Here is a 24,142-nt window from a genome sequence, read left to right on the forward strand (position 1 = left end):
CTTCAGGCGGGGAAAGTAAGGATCTTCAACCATCTTCACTTACGCACGCGGGCCCAACCGTCGTGCTACAGAGACGCCGTCTCCCTCAACCACAACCATACACAATGCCACAGGCTCAGGTTCTTCGCAACCGACCCGGTATCCGCCATGAAGTATTATCCATCCGTGCTACAATCCTGCTGTGTTTTCCCACTGACCGTTTGTGTTCTATTCACCACAAGCAGGATTGGTCGCAGTGGCCCACGATACCTCTTGAGCAAATGGAATCTACCTTCTCCGTTCAACAATATATCCAAAATATGGTCCGCCACGATGCGTCTGATGTCAAAAAGATCGTCGAGGTACCCGAAGGTCAGGACCGAGATTTATGGCGATACGAGCTTTTACGGTATTTGTTCCTGAGTTCTGTCAAAGTGTGTATTGTTGGTGAAGGAGGCGAGCTTATGATACATATATTGGAAGACAAGTATGTCAGGATCTGAACAATTTTGTTGTTCTGTTGGAACCCGAGTGTACTGCATCGTCGTGTCCAGAAATGAAAGCTTTAGAATGGTTGTATCTCTGTGCTGGACATCCGAATCCTCAGCAGGTATTTTGGAGTTTGATGGCTAGTATGTGACAATATTGGTGGTTGATAGTCTTTGCCAGTGTTCGGCACTCGATTATATTATACATACCCTGGACAGCGCGACAGCGCTGTTGAATAGTCAAAAGTATTTCCCTAGTAGGTGAGAGAAATGTTTATTTATCTTTACCGCTGCGATCGGCCAACCTCATGCTGATTGGGATGTGAATATCTAGGGTGTCGATACCGCCAACGTCATTAAAGCATTTTTCGAATGTTACCAGAAGATTGTACAGAATTTTTGCACATGCGTGGTTTCATCATCGGGAGGTATTTACTGAATTTGAGGTTGGTACTTGTGCGTTGGGTTTGTCTGCTTGGTATATGTCGCTAACTTTGTCAAGTAGATTGAGTCGCATTTGTATGCGAGAGTTTTATACATGATAAAGTACTTTGATGTAAGTTTTTCGTTAGCGGATTGTATTTTGCTTGGGCCGGCTTTGAAATCTTGCTTGCCATAGATTATGCCAGATGACGCATTGGTCGTGCCCGCCGATGCCTGTATGACTGATGTGGGTGACTTCTTATTATCCGTATGTGAGCGACATTCCAACTAATGATGGTTTTTTTGCTGTGTATTTTTTTTTTCAGTTGCCCGAGATTGATCGGTCCTCAATGGTCAGTGACGAGTAAAGTGGGCTGATGGGGACTGAATGGGGGATGGACGTAGGGAGATGCTCATATGCATCGCATCGTTATTTAATGCCTTCTTGTGAATATACTTCTGGTAGGACTGTATGGGTGCTGGATACCCAACAAGGATAGCAATAACCGTAATCTTAATATCAATAGTTCACTACCCATACCCATCTCAAGCATAGAACTACCTCACTCCTCCTTCCCCTTCTCCTTCTCTACAAACCCAAGGGAAATCCTCGCGATCTCTCCTTCTTCGTCTGTTGCAACAACAAAGACCTTGACTGGACTTTCCTCTTTCGAAATCTCCACCACTTTATTATCGTTCAATGAGCACTTTTCGTTCTTGCTTTCGTCTAGATGGACGCTGATGCATGTGAGATTTTGGCAGACTTTTGCCCGCACCAGGGATGAGTTTTCCCCTATTCCGCCTGTGAAGATGATCCCGTGGGCCGGGTTTAAGGCAATGTGATATGCGCCGATATATTTCTGGATTCGGTACTGAAACGAGTCAAAATTGGTAAGTTTATGCATTCTTGTGAGGTGATAAGAAACCGGAGGGCACAACCCACACAAAACATATCGAAAGCCAGCTCGGCTCTCCGTTTCTTCTCCCCCTCCCCGTTCCGCATCAAGTCGATAATCTTTCTGATGTCATTTTCGCCACAAACGCCTCTCAACCCACTCTCATGGTTGAGCACATCTTCCACTTTGGAGATCTTGGGACCGGCTGGAGCGGATTTTATCGCAGGTACTTTGTCCAGCGAGAACCCCGGCTGGGAGATGTGAAAAGGAGCGGAGGGGTCAATGTCCCCACTCCGTGTACCCATCATGAGTCCCTCCAGAGGCGTGTATCCCATAGATGTATCAACGGAAACTCCATTCTTGATGGCGCATGCGCTACACCCGTTGCCCAGGTGGAGAGAAATAAGGTTTATACCCGGATGACGACCCAATACCAGATGAGAAACGTAATTATGTGACGTTCCATGGAAGCCATACTTTCTCAACCCGCTCTCGTTGCATGCATCAAAAGGAAGCGGGTACCGCCATACCTTTTCTTCAAGGGTCGAGTGGAACGACGTATCAAACACCCCAACCTGCTTTGAGTCAGGAAAGAGTTTAAGCGTTGTTTTGATGAGTACGACGCTGGGGTGGTTGTGGAGAGGTGCAAGAGCAGAGAGAGAGTCAAGCGTTGAGATCGAGGAGGCTGTGATGAGAGTCGGTTGAGTGAAATCCTGGCCCCCATGAACGATGCGGTGTCCAACCGCTAGAACATCAGTCAAGAGTTTTTCATCATTGTCTTGTAACACTTGTATCATTTTTCTGAATACGGATTCATGATCCGTTCCGTCAGTCGCTTCGTCAGTGAGCGTCCTGGATGTGGTCTTTGCATCGTTGTCTTTGAGAATCTGGATTTGGATGGGTGAATTTGGGGCCCCGAGGGACGAGGCCGCGCCTTTTACGAGGATGGTCAAGTTTGACGCGGATGTGAGGTTGTAGAGACGGAATTTGATGGTGGAGCTGGACACAGGCTTAATATGTTTTGGAACTACCAGAATATGGTGGCAGAAGAGGACAGTGTCTCACCTTCCAGCGTTCACAACGAGAATGCGAGGCATAGCTACAGCAAGATAATATTGGAATGGGGCTCTTTTGCAATGTGCTTTACAGATCTAGCAAGACAAAAGAAGAGCACGTTGAACAAAGCAGAGCAACGGAGGGATAAGAGCGGAACGAGAAGCTGACGTCACATTGATCGAGAGGTTCCAACCGTGGATTCAAAGCCACATTGGCTCCAACGAACCCTTCTTTGGCAACTCAAGAATTCAACAAAACAAAAACAGTAGCCATTCGGTGCAATTTTATACAAAATGGAAACGAAAAGTCTCCTAAACTAGACCACCCATCACCCCTTTCAAAATTAAGCAGACTTGTCCCTTCCAGCAATGTAGATAATCAAGTCAACGACACGGTGAGAGTAACCGTACTCTGCAAATTACAAGGACGTTAAGTAAACGACACAACAACCACAGTGAACGTGCAAGTAATATCGGTATACACTTACCGTTATCGTACCACGACACCAACTTGACAAAGGAGTCATTGAGAGCGATACCAGCCTTAACATCAAAGATGCTAGAGCGGCTGTCACCGATAAAGTCAGAGGACACAACTTCGTCCTCAGTCACTCCGAGCACGCCCTTGAGAGGACCATCGGCGGCCTTCTTGACAGTGGCAACAATGTCGGCGTAGCTAGCGGGCTTTTCGAGCTTGACGGTCAAGTCGACAACGGACACATCCGCGGTACTGACACGGAAGGCCATACCGGTGAGCTTTCCGTTAAGCTCAGGGATAACCTTACCGACAGCCTTAGCAGCACCGGTGGAGGCGGGGATGATGTTCTAACCAATATAATATGAGATTTTCTCAAGACTTTTCCATTTGCGGTACGACAATCTGCCGCTTACCTGGCTAGCACCACGGCCGGCACGCCAGTCCTTGCCAGAAGGACCATCAACAGTCTTTTGAGTGGCAGTCACAGAGTGAACAGTGCTCATGAGGGCCTCCTTGATACCAAAGTTCTCGTGGATAACCTTGGCAAGGGGAGCGAGACAGTTGGTAGTGCAGGACGCGTTCGAGAGGACCTGGATGGAGGGATCATACTTCTCTTGGTTGACACCTACAATCAGAGAATGTGAGTAAATCTGCATAAATGCGCCAATGAGTCAAGCCGGAACGTACCAATGACGAACATTGGCGCATCGGCAGAGGGGGCGGAGATGATGACCTTCTTGGCACCACCCTTCAAGTGAAGCCCGGCCTTCTCCTTTGTGGTGAAAACACCAGTGGACTCGACAACGTACTCGGCACCATCCTTGCCCCAAGGAATTTCCTCGGGGTTCTTGGAGGCGTGAACATTGATGGCACGGCCATTAACAACGAGCTTGCCATCTTTAGCCTCAGCGGTACCCTTGAAACGCCCGTGAGTGGAGTCGTACTTGAGGAGGTAGACCTTGAAAACGCCAAAGGAAGATATTAACACATGTAGAGAGTGAGCGAATCGCGTAGAATGACGACGTCAGTAGCAAATATTGTGACCCTCATGTATGGAGAAGGTAAAGAATGCCGGAGATGCACAGACTGTGCAAACAAAAATCAACATGCCAACAAGACGCCACCAAAAGGCTCTCGACTGGGGAACACGATCATCTGGTAAACGATCGCGCTCATCTTGCAGCCCATCTCCAACCAAGTTTACACACATTCATAACACCGCGTATTTGAAACCTACCATGTAGTCAACATCAATGAAAGGGTCGTTGATGGAGACGACCTCAACCTCGGGCTTCTCAATGGAAGCACGGAACACAAGACGGCCGATACGACCGAAACCGTTGATACCGACTTTGACGGTCATGTTTGTGTGGATGGAGTTTAATGGGTATGCAAAAGATGCGGATACGATGGACAGATGTTGCAAGCGTGCAAAAACACAGGGAATAAACGGTGGAGAGTAACCTTTTATAGTCCCCTGCAGTAATTGCACGTCATGGGCAAACAATCGATTGGGCGCGGGCAGTTGTTTGTGTTGGTTCTAGTTGGTTTGAATTCACGCGATTACACCCGATAGTACAATGAGCCAAAAATGAGACGATTAGAGTGCACTCCATCCTTTGTCTATGAGCATGTTCGCAAGTGGAATGGGATCCATTCAATATAAACCACCCATAACAAAATTCCCTTTTGCATGGCCATCCTTTGGTCGAGAGTTTTGTCCGTTCCGCTCCGCTTCAGCAGTGCAAAAAAATGGAACGCCGAAAGAAGAAGAAGAAGAATGATCAGGTGGACATTTGCGGGCAAGGCCGCGAGGTCGTAAACAGTCTCTTCATGCCTACGCGATCTTGCTTGCTGTCCAAAACGTCTCGAGCAGATGGTCCAAAACTAGGAAAATGAGGTCCTTCCAGCACCAGCCATGAGGCTCTTTTTGTTGCTGCATGAATCATGCTACTAAGCAATGCCAGTGCAAGCCACGTTAGCTAATGAAGCTCCGTGAAATGTCTAAATGATGAAAATTCAAGATATATATGCTGCAATGTGTGCATTAGATGTGCATTAGATTGCACAGAAGAGCATGCGGCTTCACATACATTCTATAGTACCAAAAGTCGGACCTTGGCAGTCTCATCCATCCCTACATATCCATCACTAACAATAAGCAAGGTCAATTCGACCTCCCCAGGTTCATCAGGTGTGATAAATCTCAGTCCAGTAGACATCTTATCCGATCGATCGCCCGTCGCAGCAACACGTTTAATGGCAACTACTTCGTCTTCAACAGCATCGCCAAGAACCACCCACCAGCCTTCATATTGTGGTTTGGGAAACTTTGGAGCATATACTCGGTGTTGGTTGTTCATTCCGCGAGACGGCCGTGATCGTGTCAGTTCGACTCGAAGTTCATATTGTTGTCCACGTTGCACACCCCATAATCCCGGCAACTTCTCAACCGCATTTTCCACTCTAGATTTGACGCTCAATAATGGCAAGTTTCGGGTGATGCGTTTAATCTCTCCGATGTGGGCGGGGGCAAGGCCCACCCCGGCAAATGCTTCCTCCATATCCTGATCACTCAACCGTGCAACGTGCTTTAAATGAGTCACCACGTCCCCCCTCACTTTGAGCATTGATGCCATTTCATTCGTTACTCTCGGCAAAATTACCAACTCTGATCGTGTGGGCCACCATGCCTGCTTGATACACTGCATCAAGTGCATGACACCCAAACAGGTAGACAGGTACCCATCCTCGGCAGCGACATCCACCATGGCCTGCATGATACGGATTGATTGATCCAATACCGACGTCGTATCAGTAGCGAAATCAGCGCACGGCAATGTTCCCAAGCGGGTAAGATGGGCTTGGAGAAGCAAAAAAGCTTTCGCATGCGGGTCATCATAATCGTAGATCTTGCCTTCGTTCAAGGGTCCAATACCAAAGGAACTGCCTTGTTCGTTCAAGTTGACCGGAACAGGTAACAGTCTTTCGAGATCCTGATTCATCTTGTCCTCATTGTGCCGTACAGGGAGCTCATCATACTCTGCTACGTCACACAAGATCCTCAGCATCTTCGGAAAATCTCCCTCAGCGGCTCTAGCGGCGGACGGTGCACGGTAATGGGGTCCAAGGCGTTGCGTCAGTGTTCGGATGGTGGTATGGTGGAGATAATAGTACGACGCAATCTTTCCATACACAGTAGGGTGCACATAAAAGTCACCGTCAATCTCGATACACGCCGAGTCGACAAGAGCCTGCAGGGAATTTTCGATCAACGTGGACATGTAAATATTGATACCCTCTGGAGAAGCTTCTTGGACTCCATAGAACGTTGGGTTCTGTCAAAAAACTCAGTTAGCTCCACAACCATAGGCTTCTCCAAACGTAGCTACTCACCATCTGCAATCTCCGATAAAGGTACGTCCATGTCAAATAATCCATCGCATCCTGTTTGCTTGTCACCGTCCCCCCGACAATCTCAGCACACATATGATCATGTAGACATGTATGTAAACTGCTCTCAACAGGGAAGGGTTCGTGCAAAAACTTTTTGTAAAAGTTTTTCTTGATGTCATGTACAAAAATCCGTGCAACACCAGAATCATCAAACTGGGGACGTCCAGCTCGCCCCATCATTTGCAGGACATCAGTAATCTGGAAATCGACGTATCCCTTCACCTTGGCATCGTAAAACTCTGTTCCCTTGATGACGACGAGATGCGCGGGATAATTAACTCCCCACGCGAGCGTACTTGTAGCGATGAGAATCTGGATCTTGCCATTCACAAAGAGCTCTTCAGAGATTTTTCGGTCACTTTCTATCAAACCGGCGTGATGCAGACCGATCCCAAATCCAAGGGCAAGCTTGAGGGACTGGTCTTTGACCTGCGAGACCAAGATTTCCAAGTCTTCTTCGGGCATATGCAGGAAGCGTTTGGGGTTTTCGTCCAAACCGCATAGCGCAATCAAGTCTTGGGCAGTAAGCCGAGTTTGTCGCCGCGAAGATACGAAAACTATTACCGGTTTCCTAGGGGAATGCGTCAGTATGGCCGTATAGGTTGGTTTGTTCATCGACATCATTCGCGGACAGTCTGAAAATGGTCGAACAGAAATGGTCAGTCTCTGGACCACGTCGTCACTCAATACCAGTCGCCAACTCACAATGCTTGCCGGCGAATCCATCAATGTAAATCTCCAGAGGGACGGGCCGTACTGAATGCCTAAAGTTGAACAATCCAACATGCGTAATTCCAAGCCAATCCGCTAAATCATTTGCGTTCGCAAGCGCCGTGCTCAGTCCTACAATCCGAATCTTTTTTCCTGTTTGTGCAGAGATATAATTCATTCTGGAGACAATAACTTCCAAAATCGGGCCTCGATCTCCTCCTAGAAGGTGAATCTCGTCGATGATCACCAGTGAGACGTTTGTGACATATTTACGCGTTTGCCAGCTTCGACTGATTCCATCCCATTTTTCGGGAGTTGTAATGATGATATCTGCCTTTTGGATCGTACGCAGATCGGGAGTTACGTCCCCAGTCAACTCCACGAGCTCTCGGTTCATAGGGAATGTCAGTCGAGATCGCCAATCTTGGACTCGCTCGCGAACCAATGCTTTCAATGGAGCGATATAGACCACCTTCGACTTGGGGTGATCCCTGAAGGCCGCCCACATCGCCAATTCGGCCGCAACAGTTTTTCCGGAGCCCGTTGGTGCGCCCACGAGAACGTTATGCTCACTTCGGTACAACGTATGGAAGATCTGGGTCTGCACAGGATTGAAGTATTCAAACCTCTGCCTGCAGATATCCTCCAGAATTGGGTTGTCTAGTGCTGATACAGGGAGTGGCTGCAAATCTAACAAATCCGTGTGAGGTGCTCTATTCAGGGTGGGAAGAATTAGATGCTTAAACGACACGGGGATGATAATGTCGGACCCAATCCATTTATCTGAAACCGCACGGATGAAAATCTGGGGTGGGAGCTCGTCAACGGTTGAAGACGTTGTTGGGATCGGAATCGTGAACCCCAGTTTCTGCTCCTCGTCTTGTGCCCGTTTATGCAGCAGAAAGTATTCACTATACAGAATCTCCGTATTCTCTGAATCTTCCACCCAAATCCACCAGGGCTCAACCGATCCATGCACCCGGTCATTCCAGATAAAATCCGGTGTAATCGTTAAAGTCACTCTTAACACCTTCCGAGTAATCGGCGCGATCGTTGCATCCAGAATCAAGGACGGAAATTGTTGGGCACACCTAATGACCGTATAGGCCATCTTTTGATGTCGAATCAGCTGCCCTACTTCTCTCACATCCATATGCCGCACATCCTCAATGGTCAACTGTCTTGGAGCTCTCTCCAATTTCTGTACAATCTCTGGTGCGAGATCAAATTGTCCCAAAGGATGCTCGAATGACCACATGCGTTTATCCACCGCCTTGCAGAGTGATAGTATAACTGAGGAAGCTGGGCCCCAGTTTCGATTCAAAGCAATCTGGAACAATGCTCTCAAGATACGGGCGGCGTTTTGTGCCACATAGGCCGTGTCAGAGACCAGAGCAAAATCCTCGATATGAGCGCGAGAAATGTAGCTTTGCAGAAGAATATTGGTCTTGCCGTAATTGGTGTCAACGCCGCCCTAAATTGAAGAGATTTTAGATGCCTCCGATTTGACGATTGACAATGCCGCAAGCGTACCTTAACAGCACAAACACAATCATTCTCCTCCAGATCTTTTATTTCTTGCACCTCCTCCTCCCGAACCTTAACATTCTCAAATTCCGTGCTCATACTGAGCATACTCAATACATCCGCTTCTGTCATCCTTGGCCGCATCATCTCGTTGAAGATCTCCACACTTGCGGTCTGAATGTAAAAGCTACTTGCGGTCCTTCCCAAATCTTTTGGGTTGAGGTAACCCCTTTCTGCGTCAAAGGTGATCATTTGGGCTTTGGCCAAAGTCTTTGCTGCTGCGATAATCAATTCCCGTCGACGTTTGGCCAAGGTTGGGTCATCTTGAATATCGTTCCAGTTTAATCCATACTGGAAGGGGTTCTTCTTCATTCGCGCGTACAGGTATGTGTAGGATAACCACCTGACTCCTTCGTCGAGAGATGTTACTGTTCCAAGAGAAATTTCGGCGTTCAGATTATCCGTGAGGTGCTCTGCAAATCGAGACTCGATGGGATGCTGCTGCGTCATTGCGGAGACGTAATGGCTCAGCTTATCATGTGATGTCAGAATGTAACCGACACCACGATCTTCGTACTGGGGTCTACTCGAATTTCGGCAATCACATTATATCAATCTGAAAATACATGCATGGAACGACGGCCATAACGTACCGTCCAGCACGACCGAAAATCTGGAGCACATCCAAAATGGAAAGGTCCATAAAGCCACCTTTCTGTGCATTGTACACTTGCGTTCCCTTGATGACCACTGCATACGCAGGGAGGTTGACACCTAAACAGATTCACGTTGTCAAAACTGAGTAAAGAGGAAGCCAACAAGTTCTCTTGCGACACTAACCCCACGCAAGCGTCGCCGTACAACACAAGACCTAACACATGATTTAGTCAAATTTTGATGGGTTATGGGATATACGCAGAACTGAGACATACCCTGAGTAAACCCTTCTCAAATAGACGTTCCGTCAAGGTCCGATCGGACCGCAGCATCCCGGCATTATGTATACCGAAGCCGGAGGCAAAAAGTTCCCTCAATTCTTTATTCTTTGACCTTTGCACTTCCTTGACAGCCAGACCATACTGCGGATCCTGCGTCATATCAAACAGCCCTGCCACCGCAAAAAGTAAGTATCGAAGCGTCCTTCACTCGCAGGAGTACCCACCAAGCTCATTATGATTAAGCGCCTCATCTCGAAGCATTTGCGCCGTCCGAACAGTGTCTTTTCTCGAATGAACAAAAACCATCACTTGTGCCCCATCACGGACGAGTTCGGATACTTTATCATAGCAAACATCATTCATCTTCTTCTGCATGATAGTTGATCCGGCTTTCGCCTTGATGCCGATGAAGTGTTGTTCCAATGGGACAGGGCGGAAAGAGGAGTCGAAGAAGAATAGGCCTTGATATTTGTTTACGCTATATTTGTGACAAATATTAAAGACAGAAAGGAGAGCCTGTGATTCAGAATCACCCGTACCCAAGGAAGGCGGCCACATCGAGGTAGTTTGGTAATGTGGCTGACAGTCCGATAATGCGGATCATCGACTGGCTTGACTCCACCTTTTGATATCATTGTTACGACGCACTCCCTATCTGTGTGTGCCATTGCTATCAGAAATACCTGTCGTAACGTCCTCGCCACAATACTTTCAATAACAGCGCCTCGGTCTTCATGGAGAAGATGGACTTCATCTATGATTAACAGGCGAACCTTCTGCTCCGGAGATCATTGAACACGAAGCATCTCCAATCATAACGGCGTCGACAGACCTGCGCCAATTCAGTATCCCCAACACTTTTTCGTGTCACGACATCCCACTTTTCAGGAGTAGTCACAATCATTTGGGTAGCTGCAATCTCCGCTTTCGTCAACTGCATATCGCCTGTATACCCAAAAAGATGACGTTCAGTATATCTCCAGAACAAAAGGCGCGCGCCTGACTGACCAGTAAGCTCTCTAACAGAAATACCCAATCCCCCATCCTGTTCACGCCCGCCCAATCTAGCTGAAAACTTTCGTACAACCTCTGCAGCGAGAGCTTTCATTGGTGCCACATATACGATTTTGAAATCATTCTTTGCCAACCGCCCGTCATGGCGATGTTGCGACAAGGTCCGCATGACTGTAAGCATCGCGATATCCGTCTTCCCCTGATGGAGAGCATGGCGTCAGACAGGTGAACATGATTGCTAGTGAACATATATCGCCCAGCATACCGCTCCGGTTGGCGCGCACACCAGCATATTCTCATTCGTCCCATAAGCAATAGGGAATACAATGGACTGTACTCGGTTTAGCGACGTGTAGCCTTTGAAACCTTGCTGGGCAAACTCATCCAATTCTGCAATAGGAACCCGTCTTTCATGTGAACGAACAGCGGCTGGCTTCGAGATTGGAATTGATATCTCCTCATAGTCCTATGATTATAGACTAAATAGGCAGATACAAGTAGAAGGTTATCGTCAGAAAGCCCCGTACCTTGTAATCCTCCCTTTCAGTTCCGGCTGGTAATGTGAATCGTGATCCGAAAGTTGATAGAACTGAGCCACCAGAGCCAGATTGATAAACGTTCGGCAGTACTTCTTGCTGTGCAGAGCCAAAAGACTAGTCGGAACATTAGCATGGAACAGTAAGTGATCTGCTCAATTCACAATACTTACCGCATCGGCAACCATGGGTGCATTTGCCGCAGACCGTAATTGCTCCTCTCGCACTCGGCGCAAATGATCACCATCCAGACCAAGCATAGTGGCGCTGGTCATCATTTGACTCTCCTCTGTCGTCAAATTGCATCATAGGGTCAGTGTCTTCTCGGACCTGGTACTCAAATTCCGTTCACCAACCCTGTGATACTTTGCTCCGCTTCTTCCATTCCTTACGTTGCTGCTTCAATTGCAGCTTTTCAGCTTCTGACATAACGGTTACCTGGGCACCATATGCAGGGGCCCTGGACGGATATGGAGGTGGCTGTGTGGCCGCGTCGAGAGGTATCTGTTCCGGCTCTACCTCAACAGCCTAGACATGATGAGAGCAATATATTATGTCCTTGCTCCAAACCAAAAGGAGAAGCTACGAAGCAACCTGCTCTGTGATGGTTTGCACGATATCTCGACGATGGGAGAGGAGCGTCAATATCAAAGCAAAGTTGGAATACCCCATCAAATCCACCAAAGCGCTCTGTATGTCGTCATCTGAAGAGGTCTGCATTAGGGCATCACAGAATGGGTTTGCTTTCTCAGAAGATAAAATTAGGCTTACCGCCTTTATCAGATCGCAGAATGTCGAAAACATCTGTGCACAGCTGCACAGGTGTTAATGCTGCGTAGTCTGGGTCATTCGCAATATGGAGTTCACATTGACTGCAATTCATGTGGTTATAAAGATGTTTAGTTGATAGAAAGCATAACTGCCTTACCTCAGCAGCCAGTGTCTATCATATTGTGGAGCCTCCTCTGGCAGCGCAGGAGTGGGGCCGCGGCATTTAGTGACTAGAGAGTCGCGGTCCTTTGTCGGTTGCTGCAGCTGCGTCTCTTCCTCCGGAATCACAGTTTCACCGTCACTGTCACGATGCAATATCACGTCTGCCGCTTGCCTCCCGAAAGGGGTGACGAACGGAACATTTACGCCAAACGGCTCTCTACGCCGTATGCGATCGTCTGATCAACAAGAGACTCAGTGAAAGTGTACATGGTGCGTCATAGATAGACCACCAGGCTCACCTAGTAAAGTAGACCTAAGATGAGACAAAAGTTAGAAGAGCTAAAAGAAAACCCAAGCTGGACAGCATTCCCTTACTTATCAGTTTCTGCTAAAGTACTCTTTATATCGTCTAGCAACTTATCCCAATCTTGAAAGAAGTCTCCAGAGTTGCTGGCGTCCCCATTACTCGTGTTTGTCGGCAGCAATGAAGTAGAAGCGGTCCGACTCAAAGGGTCGAGAGGCTGCTCGTCGTCGTCAATATCACTTTGACCCGCTCTATTCCTCTTCAAGAGATAGTCCCGTAGGACATCTGTAAACCTTACGGAGCTCAACACCATACTGACCGAGGACTTTACAGGGGGAAGAAGCTCATGAAGAAGCTCACAGCGAGAAGGTGAGATTGGAGACCATGGTGGATGAGTCACACTCGCTGTGCCACCAACAAGTGCGTGATGGAAGAATGTCATTTTCAAACTCTGCCCATCTCGCAGCAAAACTCAATGTCAAATCCACAAACACCACCACCACTGCCACCAAATCCGGCAAAGTCTCAGTGGCAATCTTGCTGGGACGAAACCTCTCAACTCTATTATTGGTGGAATACTGCCACGAACGAAACAACATGGGAAGATCCTAATCAGATATCCTCCGTCGCAAAACCGAAACATGAAGCCGACCAAAACAACCATGTAGAAAACGTAGAGGCCATAGAAGATGAAATAGCTGTCAAACCTCCAGATTCACAGGAGCCAGTAGAAGGGACAAGTGCGGCCGAAGAGGAGGAGACGTCGACGGAGACAAGCAAGGACAAAAGCGTAGAAACTTCCGAGGAATCGCAGTCCCCAATCGATCAAGGAACTGCTTCTAACGATTACTATAATTCGGAGGAATACTATAATTGGTACTATTCGCAGTACCTCCCGCAATCTTCAATTTCATCAAGCAACTCCCCGGATAACACTTCGCCCCCCGATTCAAAGCTGCGTGCCGGTGGTGATTCGTCAAACACATCAACAGATCCTTCAGGAACTTCATACTTGATGCAGACAGAGCATGGCGCAAAGTCCAATGTGATAGGCAAAATTGACTATTCAGGTCGGTTTCTCGGCGGAATATTCCTTAGCTCTTTACAATGGCTGACAATTCACTTGGTTTCCAGACTATACGGTAACAGGAGCGTTCAACTCTCGAACCGGGCGATTTCAAAATATTGACCGAGACCCGCGATACGCTGCCCCCGACCAGTACTTTGACCAGTCATCAAAGGCCATTCGTCAGATGAACTTCTTCTTTGATTACGACAAATTTCAAGAAGAACGCGCCGCTAAGCGTCTTGCAGAAATGGATGGTGAGGGCCAAGTACGAAAACAGCAGAAGTTGACAAAGAAGGATATCGAATTTTATAAGCAACGGAAGAAGGAAAAGAAGTTGAAGTCTTTGAAAGCGAGATTTGGTGGTGACTGATGAAATAAAAAGTTTCGGTGCGGGAAGGCGTTTAGGCTGACGAAGTCTTATATTTGTGACGCATTATTGATTGGATGTGTAATGAGTTGTGCCTCTCCCCACTGCTGCCCGTCATCGACTACCCTCCTGTCCTTCCGAACTATCAACCGGCTCGGGCCGCACTTGTTCCTCAGCCACCATTTTCCGCGCGCTGACAATATAGTTCATTTGCAGATCTCCCAATCCTCGGCCGCTCAAAAGGCTCCACTGGTTTGATGCGGGATTGAATGACATTCCTTTGATATCCAATACCTCACATCCCGCGCCTGTCAAAAACCGCTGCATCTCCTCTGGGGTGACATATTTAGCGTGCTCATGGGTCCCTGGTGGTACCCATCTAAGTAGATGTTCCGCTAAGAGGATCGTGAACAGATAGGATGTAGGGGTGCGGTTGATAGTGGAACAGAAAATAAGGCCGTTGGGCTGAAAGGGCAATGTAAATACTTTGCACCAATTCCACTGTAGGTCAATTGATGGGAGGTCTTACCTTGACGAGCTGGCCGCAAACGCGGATGAACTCTTGCGGATCAACCACATGTTCAATAATTTCCAAAGCGCATACAGCGTCAAACTTTTCACCATCTTCCGCTAGCTGCTCTACGTGTCTGTATTAGAATGATATCAAGATACATGGAGGACATGTGGTAAAGGTCTATACCAGCCGTCGTGTGCCGATACTCGAATGACCCACGTCCGAATTGCAGCGTGGGGTCCTGTGCGGCGTGTATTCTAGCCATATGTATGTTTTCTTCAGCGGCATCTGCGCCTACTACTGTAGCCCCTAGTCTGACGAGCGCCTTGACGTAGGAACACATCAGCAAGAACTCTGGAATTGCAACTAGCAAGCCACGTTAGGTTACCTCGGACAGCAAACCGCCCCCACATCCAATATCCAAGAAGCGCAGGCCAGTAAATGGTTTCGCCGCGCTAGTCCCATCTCCTTTGCCAACATGCTCCAGCATATCCCGCACATAGCCAACGCGAACCGGATTCATTCTATGCAGCATCGCAAACTCGCCACCTGGATTCCACCAGTCATCTGCCGCCCGGGCAAACTTTGCAATTTCCGCCTGGTCAACCGTACTCGTAACAGAACGTATCGACCCATATTGCGGTGGTTTCCTGTGGGTTAATCGCCGTCCGAATAGCCGGGTAAGCGTTCGCTGGTGGTGCATGATGCTTAAGAGTGCTCTCGGATTGCTGCGCACCACCTTTATATACTAGTTGCCATGGTAACAAGCGTCATCACCAAACTTGATTTAGCTTTGAACGTTATTCATTATCTCGAAACTCCTCATTATGGCCAAGCTGGAACTTGTCGCTGAACTCACAGGTGGGAAAAAGGCGCAGACAGGACAATATATTCGCTGTAGTTGGTTTCTGTGAAAGTTTCTGACCACCCGTCTATAGGTCATTCTGACCGAGTCTGGTCGATTGCGTGGCATCCCACTCTTCCCCTGCTTGCTACATGCTCGGGGGACAAATCAGTTCGGATATGGAAGCGCGATGCGGGAAACGGGAGCTGGGGCTGTGTATCGGTTCTTGACGATGCTCACAAGCGGACGATTCGGTCGTGTGCATTTTCACCTGATGGGCGCCTGTTAGCAACTGCGAGCTTTGATGCAAGTACAGCGGTATGGGAGAGGGATGGAGACAGTGGTGGTGGGTAATAAATAAGTATTAGCTGATCAGAAGTCTTGGGGTACCAACCGAAATAAATGTTTGCACAGAGTGGGAATGTTTAGCGACCCTCGAAGGTCATGAGAACGAGGTCAAAAGTGTGTCGTGGTCTGCGTCCGGTGCACTGCTTGCGACATGTAGCAGGGACAAGAGTGTCTGGATTTGGGAAGGTAACTTTGATTAACGAAGCGATTACGGAGAACATGGATGGCTGCTGACCTGAGATTAGTTGTGGGTGAAAGTGATTTTGAATGCTTGAGTGTTCTCCAAGAACACGAACAGGATGTCAAGATGGTCCAGTGGCATCCAACCGAGGAGGTGTGTGTGTGGCCTTCTTGATAACTGTTCCGTGACGGACTGTATGTTTGACGTTGAATACCTCCCAGCTTCTTGCCAGTGCCTCTTACGACGATTCGATCAAAATCTGGCGAGAGGACGATGATGACTGGTATTGCTCGGATACCCTTACGGGACACACCGCGACAGTATGGGGCATAGACTTTAATGAAACCGGAGATATGCTGGGTAAGTGTGTGAGGTGCGCTCCATGGGTATGATGGCCACATATACTGATGCAGCCACAGCCTCCGTGAGCGACGACCGAACGCTAAGGTTCTGGCGACCAGACACGTCTCATAGCAACGCTGCATCACTTGGATATCGCCAGGATCCAAGATGGAAATGTGTTCATACAATACAGGATCTTCACGAGCGAACGATATATGCTGTGTCGTGGTCCAAAGTCAACGGGCGTATTGCGACTGCAGGCGCTGACAATTGCGTCAAAGTTATTGAAAAGGTGTGTGTATAGTAACTGTCTAAAGACCGCCGATGGGGAGTCATTTTCAAAACGAGAATTCTCAATATGTAACAGGAAGCAATGACCGACGAAAACGCGCCAAAGTTTGAAACGATAGTGTCATTGACAAATGCTCACGGACAGAGTGACGTGAACTCTGTGCGATGGTGTCCGTTGAACGAATTTGGGGATCTCTTGGCCACGGCTGGGGATGATTGTGTGGTCCGGCTGTGGCGATATGTGAATACTTAATCTGATGTTACATGTATTTAGTGTAGAGGTGACAGAAACTGGCACTAGCTACTACACCAGGGAATAAACCAGCGACAACTGGTTCGGAAAAGCCGAGTAATTCCCTCCTTACAACCAACCAACTACCACTAGGCCCAATTACACATGCAATACATTACGGTTGTTTCTAACCGGGTAACTAAGCCCACCACACGAGAGAAATCCTACTAAGCCCTTGATTCCGAAATTCTTTAGTCAGAGGATGTTCAGATACTAATTAAACCAGAATTAGACTCGGAATACACATGGGAAAATACAAAGATAATGCATACCTGCAATCATTGCAATATAGTAGTAGCAGCGTTTGCAAGGGGTTATGTTGTTTTTGTCGGGAGGGCAAGGTCCTCAACACCAGAGCGGCATTCTCATGATGGACTTGAGAGTGTTGCTTGAACGTTGCGCAGATGCTTTGAGTCGAGGATGGGTAAAGAGGAAAGAGGGAAGAGACAGTGAAGGCCCCCCTTTTATAGACCTTCCGCATGCACCTCACCGCAGTTTAAAAAAAGAAAAAAATACGTTAGCATGCCACACTGCAGTTTGGAGTTTGGAGAACATTAGCATGCCACACCAATCTGAGCGATAGATGGGGGTTCTGATTATGCGATATGATTAACTGGATTGATCCGGATAATAATGGGTCCTAGTGCCATTTTCAATCACCTACACACTATATATTGAACCCTCCGCATATTGTGTTTTGAACCAGACAGCTACAGGCACTGTAATAAACGTTACTTCTCACTTTTCCTCTGGCCGCAGCCACCTCCTCTGGGTTCAAAAGCAACTATGAGATTGTACCAGACAAGATTGCCTCCACCGCCTGTCCTTCATCGCCTTCAAATTGTCGTAAGGCTTTAACAACCAATCCTCGCTCAAACCCCATTTCACATACTCTTGAGATTGACCCTTGGTCCAGCCCCACCTCGTCTACGCCCACCGTTTTCCCAATCTGATCGACGGAAGAACCCCCAATAGCATGTATCTGGGTCCATTCCCTTGCAGTCTTCTCAAAGTCCGCTCGTGCCGACAGGTAGTGTTTCGCAACCTCCGCGTCCTACAACATCTATTTAGAATACGCCTTTCTTGAAGTAATAGGACTGACAAAAGGATAATCCACGCACCTGCGGATTGTCCGGTGCTGGATCGCAAAGCAGCGACTGCAGGGATATTAGCTGATCACAGCACCTTTCAGTGTTACAAGCCACAGGCACAGAATCACAAACCATGCATCTCCAAACATACCACAGTTTTCAAGGTCAGGACAGGACTCCATTCATCTTTCAAAATGTCCAAGCCTATTCACCAGCCGCCACGCGATAAGCGACCATCCCAATCATGCTGGGAGAAAGTTGGTTTGATGAGACTCACATATAGCGCCTGTTTGCGAAGAGATGTTTGGATGGTAGACTGGTGTCTCAAATCTCATTTTTGGGGGCTAGTTCACATGAGCATTGTCAACAATCTCCATTCCAGGCGAACGGCCAAACTACGGCGCGGCACACCTTGAAAGGATAGTCGTCTGGTAACTCTATGTCCACAAGAAACTGTCCACCTTCGTATGGGCTACCCTGCGGCCCTGCAATCATTCCTTTAAGGCGACCTAGCGTCGGCGATTCAGCTGCGTATAGTGGGATGATTGGGTGTATCCTGTGTGGTCTTACATAGATTGTCTCCGACAACTTGCACATATACATTGGCAGTTTTGTCCGACTGCACTTGACGGATTTCCCTCTCTATTCGTCGTGCGTCTGGCATTTTCGGAGTTGGTAAAATCTGTATATGGTCGCTGTAAAACTTGGAAAAGATGAATGATAATGCGCAGGGTAAAGTTGCACAATGTGTGGATCTTGGGTGCTGAGTGTTGGATGAGTCATTTGATTATGTAAGATGAAGCCGATCATGGGTGTTATTCAAAGAACCAAAGAACAAGAACTTTTATAGAGCAGGAGTTCTTCTGGGGGATCTTCCTTCGTCTTTGCAACCGCTTGAACCATCATCGCCATGGCCTGGGATTCGGCACCTGCTTAAGGCGTCAGTAGCCATTCAAAAGTCAACAATCTGTATTTTGGAACTTACAGGATAGGTCCACTTGGGTTTGTTAAGTGGCTTATTGCCCAATGTTTTGACAGCAGCATCTCGCGGCGCATAAAAGCTAGTTAAACTGAGGCCAAATATGCTGATATCTGCTTTGTACATCTCGGCTTTGTCATTTACAACAGATATCTGCTGTTTGCGACCCTCGGTGCGTGTTTCAGAATTATCCGGGTCATCATTGATCTCTCCCTCAGCGTCCTCCTTGTCGTTGGCGTCCCTTGTGCCATGGGTGACGGGTTTACTTTGTCGACGCGCAAGCATATCTGCTTGACTGCGACCTCGTGGCACTGCAAGACGATTCACCGACTCAGTCAAGGCTTTGGATAGCCGAGGCATTGAAAGCGTATTTGATGCGTTGCGGCGCGTGGCTTTTCGCTTCCGTCGTCGTGGTTTGACTGCGTCTCCTGCCTGCACATCTTCTAGAGAGACAAATTGCGGATTGTCCTCGGACACCTCTTCTGGAGTTGGTGGAGATTCTGGCGCCAGATGAAAGCTGGCAATAAAAATTCCGTTTCCAGTTGATTCAGTTGGAAGGATCTTGAAGCATTCCTCTGCAGGGAAAACGTATATCAGCATACCGACGCCATTTGTCGTGAAGAGCCAACAGCTCACGTACCTAATTCATATTCCTCTGTTCTCTCCACTGCAACATCGGGCAATACACATCCCAGCTCCCATTTATCACCAACGGCCTCCAGAGTTTCGCGAACAACTTGTTCATTTTCCTCCGCGTTTACAGATCGGGTTATATACAATATCACTTTGACATTAGGAACTTTGAAAGTGATCGTATTCTGTGTTACTCTTTGAGACCGTATAGGCGCTGTTCGCTGCGTACCCACATGAAAAGGCATGTTTCAACATTCCTAGCTGCTGGCTTCTGAGTGACCACAGATCCTTTTGGGTGTATTGGTCATTTGGAAATTCTTGAAATGGGAGAAATTAAAATGCGCTTTGGAAGAGGGTTACAATCGAACACAAGCTTACCTTCCTCCTGGAGAAGATAACCAAGTTTATCCAAAATTGCGGTTGCAGAATTAGGTGGCTCCACAACGACCACTGAGACCTACGTTGGAAGCACTTGAGTTTGCTTTACCATGCGGCCTCACCACAAATAACCACAAACCTTTTCATACTTCGAATCGAGGGGATCAAGATTTGTGAAATCAGACTCGATGATTTCCAAATCTGCGAGGCAGTATCAGATTCCGTTGATATCATAACAGCAGTCTCTTCAATTGTTATTTCACTTACTCTGACATCCCTGCAGTCCCCAATGTGCTTTGAACGATTCTAATCGACCAGCCCTGGCTTCACATGCAAAGACCTTTCCAATGACATCAACCTCTACCGCCAGATGCAGCGCCCTAGTACCTATATATCTGATTAGTGACCTTTGCTACAGGAAACGAGGGGGAGGGAGGAAGAAAAATGGTATCACACTCACCACAGCCTGCTCTAGCATCGAGTATCTGTACCTCCCCTTGCGACGCTAACTCTGGCAGTAACGAACGGATGTAGCGAGGGCACCAAAAACTCGCCTTTTCCTGATACGTCCACCGTTAGAACGATGGCCAGTCATTGCTAGTGGATCACGTCAACTACCTCAAAAATCAGCTTTCCATCATTAACAATCCTGCTTGCTTTAATCTCAGCGAATCGCTCTGGTGACACAACTAAAAGGTCCTCAAAGTCCGGATCAACCACTATATCGTTTGAAGCACTAAAAGAAGTTGAGATAAATTCACCAAATTGTAAGATTCATCGCGGCTTACTTAATACTGCTCCGTGATCGGGTGAGCTCTTCCAAGATCGCTCGCCGAGTCGTCTTGTACTTGTTTATCCGAAGGCATTTTGGCATGTCCACTATCAGTGAGTTGGAGGTTATATACAGTAAAATGCGATGCAATAGCCCTGTCACTCCTTGTACGCAAGATATTTCTCCCCGGTATTCTGACAGTCCGGGTCATCCCACATGGTCACCAGCAGCTTACCTGCAATATATTCTTTCTCCCGAACAGTCTCTGGCAGAACGTTTGCCATTTGCTCCTGTGGTGTGTCACCGCTAGCCCTTCGGTCAATCCTAATTCGCGCATACGCAGCGGCGAGCTTGATTTGGAAAGCGCGGAGTGCTGTATCAAGACTTTGCACAACTTCCACCCCCTCTTGATCGGATGAGGATGCATCTTTCGGAAGATCATAATTTATATCTGGGTATCGATGATGATTGAAATGGTATTTCATGAGGTCGTACATCATAACTTTGACTAGACCAAGGTGGTTGAGGAACTGAACTGGTAGGTGAGAGCCTCATACGTAGAATTACGGTCTAGAAGCGGCTTACCTCGTTATGATATACTAGAAACTGAGTTTTAACCAGTATTGTATCAATGTATGTCATATCTGAATTATGCAGCAGTGGGCAACATGAATCAATAAAAGCTAATGCAATAACTGACTTACATTTCATCGTTCCATACACCAATTTTAAAACCTTATCCCCCATGTTCTCTCTCCAGATAGCCGCATGATCCACTTGCCCTGATTTAGTCCGCTTCAGTGGGGCAGCTCCAACGAATACGCTCTCGTTCACGATATTCTCGAGAGTTTCGGCTGCAACTAAGAATTCCCCAAAATTATGTGATTGGTTATCGTCGAGGTCTTCCATGAGCGAGAGAGATTTGCGCAAATTATTTTCGGACGCTGCCATATTGCTTGATGTTCTTCGGGAGAGGTTGGAAGCGGATGCACCACCGGGCGCTAATGATATCTCCGAATGGTAAGCGCGAAGGCTGTGAGACCGTTGCTGACTATGTAGGCCTGCATGAGGAAGTGTTTGGAGGGAAGATTTATGCATTTTATCTTGATCTTTACTGAAGGAAACTTCAAAAAGTTCAAGCATTCGGGTTGGAACAACGATGCTGAATCAGCCGATAGGTAAGCGCTTGGGTAAGCATAATATGTTGCCATGGCAAATTCAAAGTGCGATGCTCTCAAGCCAGGGTTGCTCTGAACGAGCTCTCGTAGCAAGCACCACACCATGTCAACGAAAAAGCGAAAGGTTGTAGAAGGCGGTTCTATCAAGCCAGCGACCTTTGACAATGACACGAACGACACACCCCTTCTAGGTGGGTACTTGTGCCAACAAGAAACAAAACATTCTTGACTGACAAGTGGGCTTTCCAGTCACCCTCCCAGACTTCCCAACGAAACCCCATTCTGTCAAATTTCAAACATTTGTACGTGGTGAAAATGAGTCGGGGGCTGTACGGAAGAAGCGTCGTATTGTGGTGGGCCAAACCTCGAAACTTGAATATGTTGGAGATAATGCTGGGAACAAGCGCTATTGCCGGTATAGTAACGTTGTCACATAGAGGACGAGGTGCGAGAAGCTCAGCTACTGTATTATGCAGATATGTCATCGGTGTATTTGATAAGAACACCAAGCAGCTCACGCTGCGTGAATCCGATGCATTTCGCATGGCCACAACAGTCAAAACACTCAAGCGGCACGAATCTAAGCATATTGCGGAGAAGGTGGGTACTTGGCGGCACAGATGGCATTCTTCAATATGTTATGCTTACAATAGCCGCTACTCTCTGTAGAATATGCTCGCACGAAATGCCCTTGGTGAGGCCTTTGGAACAAAGAAGCGTCGTCAAGCCATCCGAGCACTGGAGAAGAACGTAGTTGATGTGCGGGGCATGGCGGAAGTTGAGGATGTAATAAAGGGCGCCATTGACGAAAAGGCGGCAACGCTTCCGAGCAGGGGTGAGTATCTGAAGGTTTGCTATATGCTCATGTTTCAGGAGATTGCTCACAGCTATCTGCTATGGCAGAGGAGATTCGGCAAGAGGCACAGCTCGACAGGTGTATACCGCCTTACAACCTTCAGGTACTGTGTATTGTACCGTGGACATGAATTGTCATTGACGTCCTCATTTGGCTCATACCTGTTCATTCGCCAGGCTCAATCCCCCGCCGATGTGTACAACGTGGAGGACATCATAACTCCCGCGGAACTCCAAGCGATTCCCTTCAAGCAGATATGGAGAGCCAGATCTGCATCTGACGTTAAGGAGCTTCTCGAGCCCATATCGTATGTTTCACCCAATTTGCAGTTTCTGATTCTGTTCTGGCCATGCTGACTTGTCCATTACAAGGCCTACATCATGGGTTTGGGACAAGATTCACGTTTGTCTACAGGTCAAGGATGATAGCGTCAGGATGCGGAGGGTGAATACTGTGTGCTTACGAGTGCCCTGTAGTAACTGCATTAACCACTGTGCACTTCCCTTTAGCTCATTTATCTTGCGTATCTGATGAAATTCCATGGTTTCAAAGACAAGGATTTGAACAGCCAGGCAGTTGGAAAGAGGCTCGGAGGAGCACCGCAGATTGTTGCGGAGAGGCTGATGAATGAATTCACAGAGTTTCAAGAAGATGAGGGAAGGAGACGGTGAGTTGAGCTCTCGCATTGTGCTGTACCCTGCTATGCAGTGCTTATCGAAGTTGTATGTCAGATATCGAATGTCGCCCAAGTTGCAAGATAAGCTGCGAGCTTACATATTGACTTTATGCCTGATTCTCAACGACTTCAAGGTGGACGCCAGTCAAATAGCACGGGACTTGGGTATAGCAGTCAACAAGTAAGTCCAGAATATGCCAACCCCGCCGCCAGAGGTTTAACTGACGGGCAACCGCTAGAATGAACGACATTGCAAAAGAATTGGGATGCAAACACCAACAAGTCAAGAACGCCGAAGGCAAATCGACGAAGAGGATGGCGCTCACTGTTCCTCTTGTCTTCCCACAAAGAACACGTTGAAGAGGCTTTCTCTATGGTGGGCCGGTGCTCATGACTATAGATTCAATGCATATATAATTAGCGCCGATGTGAAAATCAATAGACTTGGGTTCGAAGTCTTATTATTTTCCAGTTAGCCCATTCTGAGTCCCCCGGATGTTTTACATGGAATGATGCGCTATCCTGGGAAAAATATATACGGTTCACAATTTGCCGGGTAGCGTCTCCTGGTGCTTAACTAGTAGTCATGAGCA

General features: G+C 47.6%; 10 protein-coding genes across 11 annotated transcripts; 4 read left to right on the plus strand and 6 right to left on the minus strand.

Moving 5' to 3' along the window:
* The first annotated feature begins 30 nt into the window (after positions 1–30).
* Positions 31–1,428, plus strand: SPPG_01241. 2 transcript variants are annotated; one of them, XM_016749568.1, is made up of 8 exons: positions 31–152; positions 225–388; positions 463–589; positions 649–728; positions 802–913; positions 970–1,023; positions 1,087–1,137; positions 1,217–1,428. In XM_016749568.1, exons 1-6 carry the CDS (start codon positions 105–107, stop codon positions 970–972), a joined length of 534 nt encoding a protein of 177 aa, XP_016611823.1. In that variant the 5' UTR covers positions 31–104; the 3' UTR covers positions 973–1,023; positions 1,087–1,137; positions 1,217–1,428. The 2 variants fall into 2 exon arrangements, with proteins under 2 accessions (XP_016611823.1, XP_016611824.1); XM_016749569.1 differs by having other exon boundaries at positions 973–1,023.
* Positions 1,429–1,453: 25 nt separating this feature from the next.
* SPPG_01242 (acetate kinase) lies at positions 1,454–2,883 on the minus strand (the record flags this gene model as incomplete). Its single annotated transcript, XM_016749570.1, has 3 exons — positions 1,454–1,762; positions 1,834–2,785; positions 2,852–2,883. The coding sequence occupies 3 exons, from the start codon at positions 2,881–2,883 to the stop codon at positions 1,454–1,456; spliced, it is 1,293 nt and encodes a 430-aa protein (XP_016611825.1).
* A 302-nt stretch (positions 2,884–3,185) lies between these two features.
* On the minus strand, positions 3,186–4,682 carry SPPG_01243 (glyceraldehyde-3-phosphate dehydrogenase; the record flags this gene model as incomplete). The annotated part of the gene is made up of 5 exons (XM_016749571.1): positions 3,186–3,253; positions 3,330–3,666; positions 3,733–3,944; positions 4,007–4,277; positions 4,557–4,682. 5 exons carry the CDS (start codon positions 4,680–4,682, stop codon positions 3,186–3,188), a joined length of 1,014 nt encoding a protein of 337 aa, XP_016611826.1.
* A 670-nt stretch (positions 4,683–5,352) lies between these two features.
* Positions 5,353–13,081, minus strand: SPPG_01244 (uncharacterized protein). Its single transcript, XM_016749572.1, has 21 exons — positions 12,810–13,081; positions 12,734–12,747; positions 12,430–12,670; positions 12,273–12,373; positions 12,096–12,205; positions 11,858–12,029; positions 11,675–11,790; positions 11,493–11,618; positions 11,231–11,431; positions 10,960–11,164; positions 10,784–10,896; positions 10,635–10,727; positions 10,491–10,573; positions 10,176–10,429; positions 9,946–10,121; positions 9,854–9,884; positions 9,667–9,787; positions 9,020–9,596; positions 7,481–8,960; positions 6,716–7,410; positions 5,353–6,657 (listed from the first exon to the last, which is right to left on the minus strand). Exons 1-21 carry the CDS (start codon positions 13,049–13,051, stop codon positions 5,416–5,418), a joined length of 6,393 nt encoding a protein of 2,130 aa, XP_016611827.1. The 5' UTR covers positions 13,052–13,081; the 3' UTR covers positions 5,353–5,415.
* A 121-nt stretch (positions 13,082–13,202) lies between these two features.
* Positions 13,203–14,697, plus strand: SPPG_01245 (uncharacterized protein). Its single transcript, XM_016749573.1, has 2 exons — positions 13,203–13,808; positions 13,873–14,697. Exons 1-2 carry the CDS (start codon positions 13,214–13,216, stop codon positions 14,175–14,177), a joined length of 900 nt encoding a protein of 299 aa, XP_016611828.1. The 5' UTR covers positions 13,203–13,213; the 3' UTR covers positions 14,178–14,697.
* On the minus strand, positions 14,100–15,415 carry SPPG_01246 (3-demethylubiquinone-9 3-O-methyltransferase). The gene is made up of 4 exons (XM_016749574.1): positions 15,077–15,415; positions 14,875–15,013; positions 14,704–14,813; positions 14,100–14,639 (listed from the first exon to the last, which is right to left on the minus strand). The coding sequence occupies exons 1-4, from the start codon at positions 15,389–15,391 to the stop codon at positions 14,289–14,291; spliced, it is 915 nt and encodes a 304-aa protein (XP_016611829.1). The 5' UTR covers positions 15,392–15,415; the 3' UTR covers positions 14,100–14,288.
* Positions 15,416–15,494: 79 nt separating this feature from the next.
* SPPG_01247 (uncharacterized protein) lies at positions 15,495–17,135 on the plus strand. The gene is made up of 7 exons (XM_016749575.1): positions 15,495–15,549; positions 15,627–15,878; positions 15,947–16,066; positions 16,126–16,214; positions 16,283–16,421; positions 16,481–16,695; positions 16,771–17,135. The coding sequence occupies exons 1-7, from the start codon at positions 15,516–15,518 to the stop codon at positions 16,945–16,947; spliced, it is 1,026 nt and encodes a 341-aa protein (XP_016611830.1). The 5' UTR covers positions 15,495–15,515; the 3' UTR covers positions 16,948–17,135.
* Positions 17,136–17,770: 635 nt separating this feature from the next.
* SPPG_01248 (uncharacterized protein) lies at positions 17,771–18,741 on the minus strand (the record flags this gene model as incomplete). The annotated part of the gene is made up of 6 exons (XM_016749576.1): positions 17,771–18,040; positions 18,108–18,158; positions 18,229–18,281; positions 18,355–18,421; positions 18,489–18,586; positions 18,648–18,741. 6 exons carry the CDS (start codon positions 18,739–18,741, stop codon positions 17,771–17,773), a joined length of 633 nt encoding a protein of 210 aa, XP_016611831.1.
* A 238-nt stretch (positions 18,742–18,979) lies between these two features.
* Positions 18,980–21,937, minus strand: SPPG_08917 (uncharacterized protein; the record flags this gene model as incomplete). The annotated part of the gene is made up of 13 exons (XM_016757066.1): positions 18,980–19,006; positions 19,063–19,631; positions 19,697–19,855; positions 19,923–20,006; positions 20,068–20,146; positions 20,207–20,268; positions 20,335–20,454; positions 20,528–20,627; positions 20,686–20,803; positions 20,856–20,946; positions 21,075–21,369; positions 21,425–21,483; positions 21,544–21,937. The coding sequence occupies 13 exons, from the start codon at positions 21,935–21,937 to the stop codon at positions 18,980–18,982; spliced, it is 2,157 nt and encodes a 718-aa protein (XP_016611832.1).
* A 168-nt stretch (positions 21,938–22,105) lies between these two features.
* On the plus strand, positions 22,106–24,119 carry SPPG_01251 (DNA-directed RNA polymerase I subunit RPA49). The gene is made up of 10 exons (XM_016749577.1): positions 22,106–22,208; positions 22,267–22,432; positions 22,494–22,617; positions 22,687–22,852; positions 22,921–22,976; positions 23,050–23,180; positions 23,245–23,317; positions 23,383–23,540; positions 23,605–23,730; positions 23,789–24,119. Exons 1-10 carry the CDS (start codon positions 22,121–22,123, stop codon positions 23,907–23,909), a joined length of 1,209 nt encoding a protein of 402 aa, XP_016611833.1. The 5' UTR covers positions 22,106–22,120; the 3' UTR covers positions 23,910–24,119.
* Positions 24,120–24,142: the final 23 nt, after the last annotated feature.

The sequence above is a fragment of the Spizellomyces punctatus genome (genome assembly GCF_000182565.1).
Source record: "Spizellomyces punctatus DAOM BR117 chromosome Unknown supercont1.2, whole genome shotgun sequence".
NCBI lineage: Eukaryota > Fungi > Chytridiomycota > Chytridiomycetes > Spizellomycetales > Spizellomycetaceae > Spizellomyces > Spizellomyces punctatus.

Coding starts and splice junctions, on each gene's coding strand:
- SPPG_01251 (XM_016749577.1), top strand. CDS start 22,121: ATGTCAACGAAAAAGCGAAAGGTTGTAGAAGGCGGTTCTATCAAGCCA. Junction 22,853..22,920: donor GGCAACGCTTCCGAGCAGGG/GTGAGTATCTGA, acceptor CTGCTATGGCAG/AGGAGATTCGGCAAGAGGCA. Junction 23,318..23,382: donor ATAGCGTCAGGATGCGGAGG/GTGAATACTGTG, acceptor ACTTCCCTTTAG/CTCATTTATCTTGCGTATCT.
- SPPG_01247 (XM_016749575.1), top strand. CDS start 15,516: ATGGCCAAGCTGGAACTTGTCGCTGAACTCACAG. Junction 15,879..15,946: donor GAGGGATGGAGACAGTGGTG/GTGGGTAATAAA, acceptor ATGTTTGCACAG/AGTGGGAATGTTTAGCGACC. Junction 16,422..16,480: donor TGAAACCGGAGATATGCTGG/GTAAGTGTGTGA, acceptor ATGCAGCCACAG/CCTCCGTGAGCGACGACCGA.
- SPPG_01246 (XM_016749574.1), bottom strand. CDS start 15,391: ATGCACCACCAGCGAACGCTTACCCGGCTATTCGGACGGCGATTAACC. Junction 14,814..14,874: donor GTATCGGCACACGACGGCTG/GTATAGACCTTT, acceptor ACAGACACGTAG/AGCAGCTAGCGGAAGATGGT. Junction 14,640..14,703: donor TTTGCGGCCAGCTCGTCAAG/GTAAGACCTCCC, acceptor TTGCCCTTTCAG/CCCAACGGCCTTATTTTCTG.
- SPPG_01244 (XM_016749572.1), bottom strand. CDS start 13,051: ATGGTGTTGAGCTCCGTAAGGTTTACAGATGTCCTACGGGACTATCTC. Junction 12,374..12,429: donor GATAGACACTGGCTGCTGAG/GTAAGGCAGTTA, acceptor CATGAATTGCAG/TCAATGTGAACTCCATATTG. Junction 6,658..6,715: donor TTTATCGGAGATTGCAGATG/GTGAGTAGCTAC, acceptor GTTTTTTGACAG/AACCCAACGTTCTATGGAGT.
- SPPG_01241 (XM_016749569.1), top strand. CDS start 105: ATGCCACAGGCTCAGGTTCTTCGCAACCGACCCGGTATCCGCCATGAA. Junction 153..224: donor GACCCGGTATCCGCCATGAA/GTATTATCCATC, acceptor CACCACAAGCAG/GATTGGTCGCAGTGGCCCAC. Junction 590..648: donor GACATCCGAATCCTCAGCAG/GTATTTTGGAGT, acceptor AGTCTTTGCCAG/TGTTCGGCACTCGATTATAT.
- SPPG_01245 (XM_016749573.1), top strand. CDS start 13,214: ATGTCAAATCCACAAACACCACCACCACTGCCACCAAATCCGGCAAAG. Junction 13,809..13,872: donor AGGCAAAATTGACTATTCAG/GTCGGTTTCTCG, acceptor CTTGGTTTCCAG/ACTATACGGTAACAGGAGCG.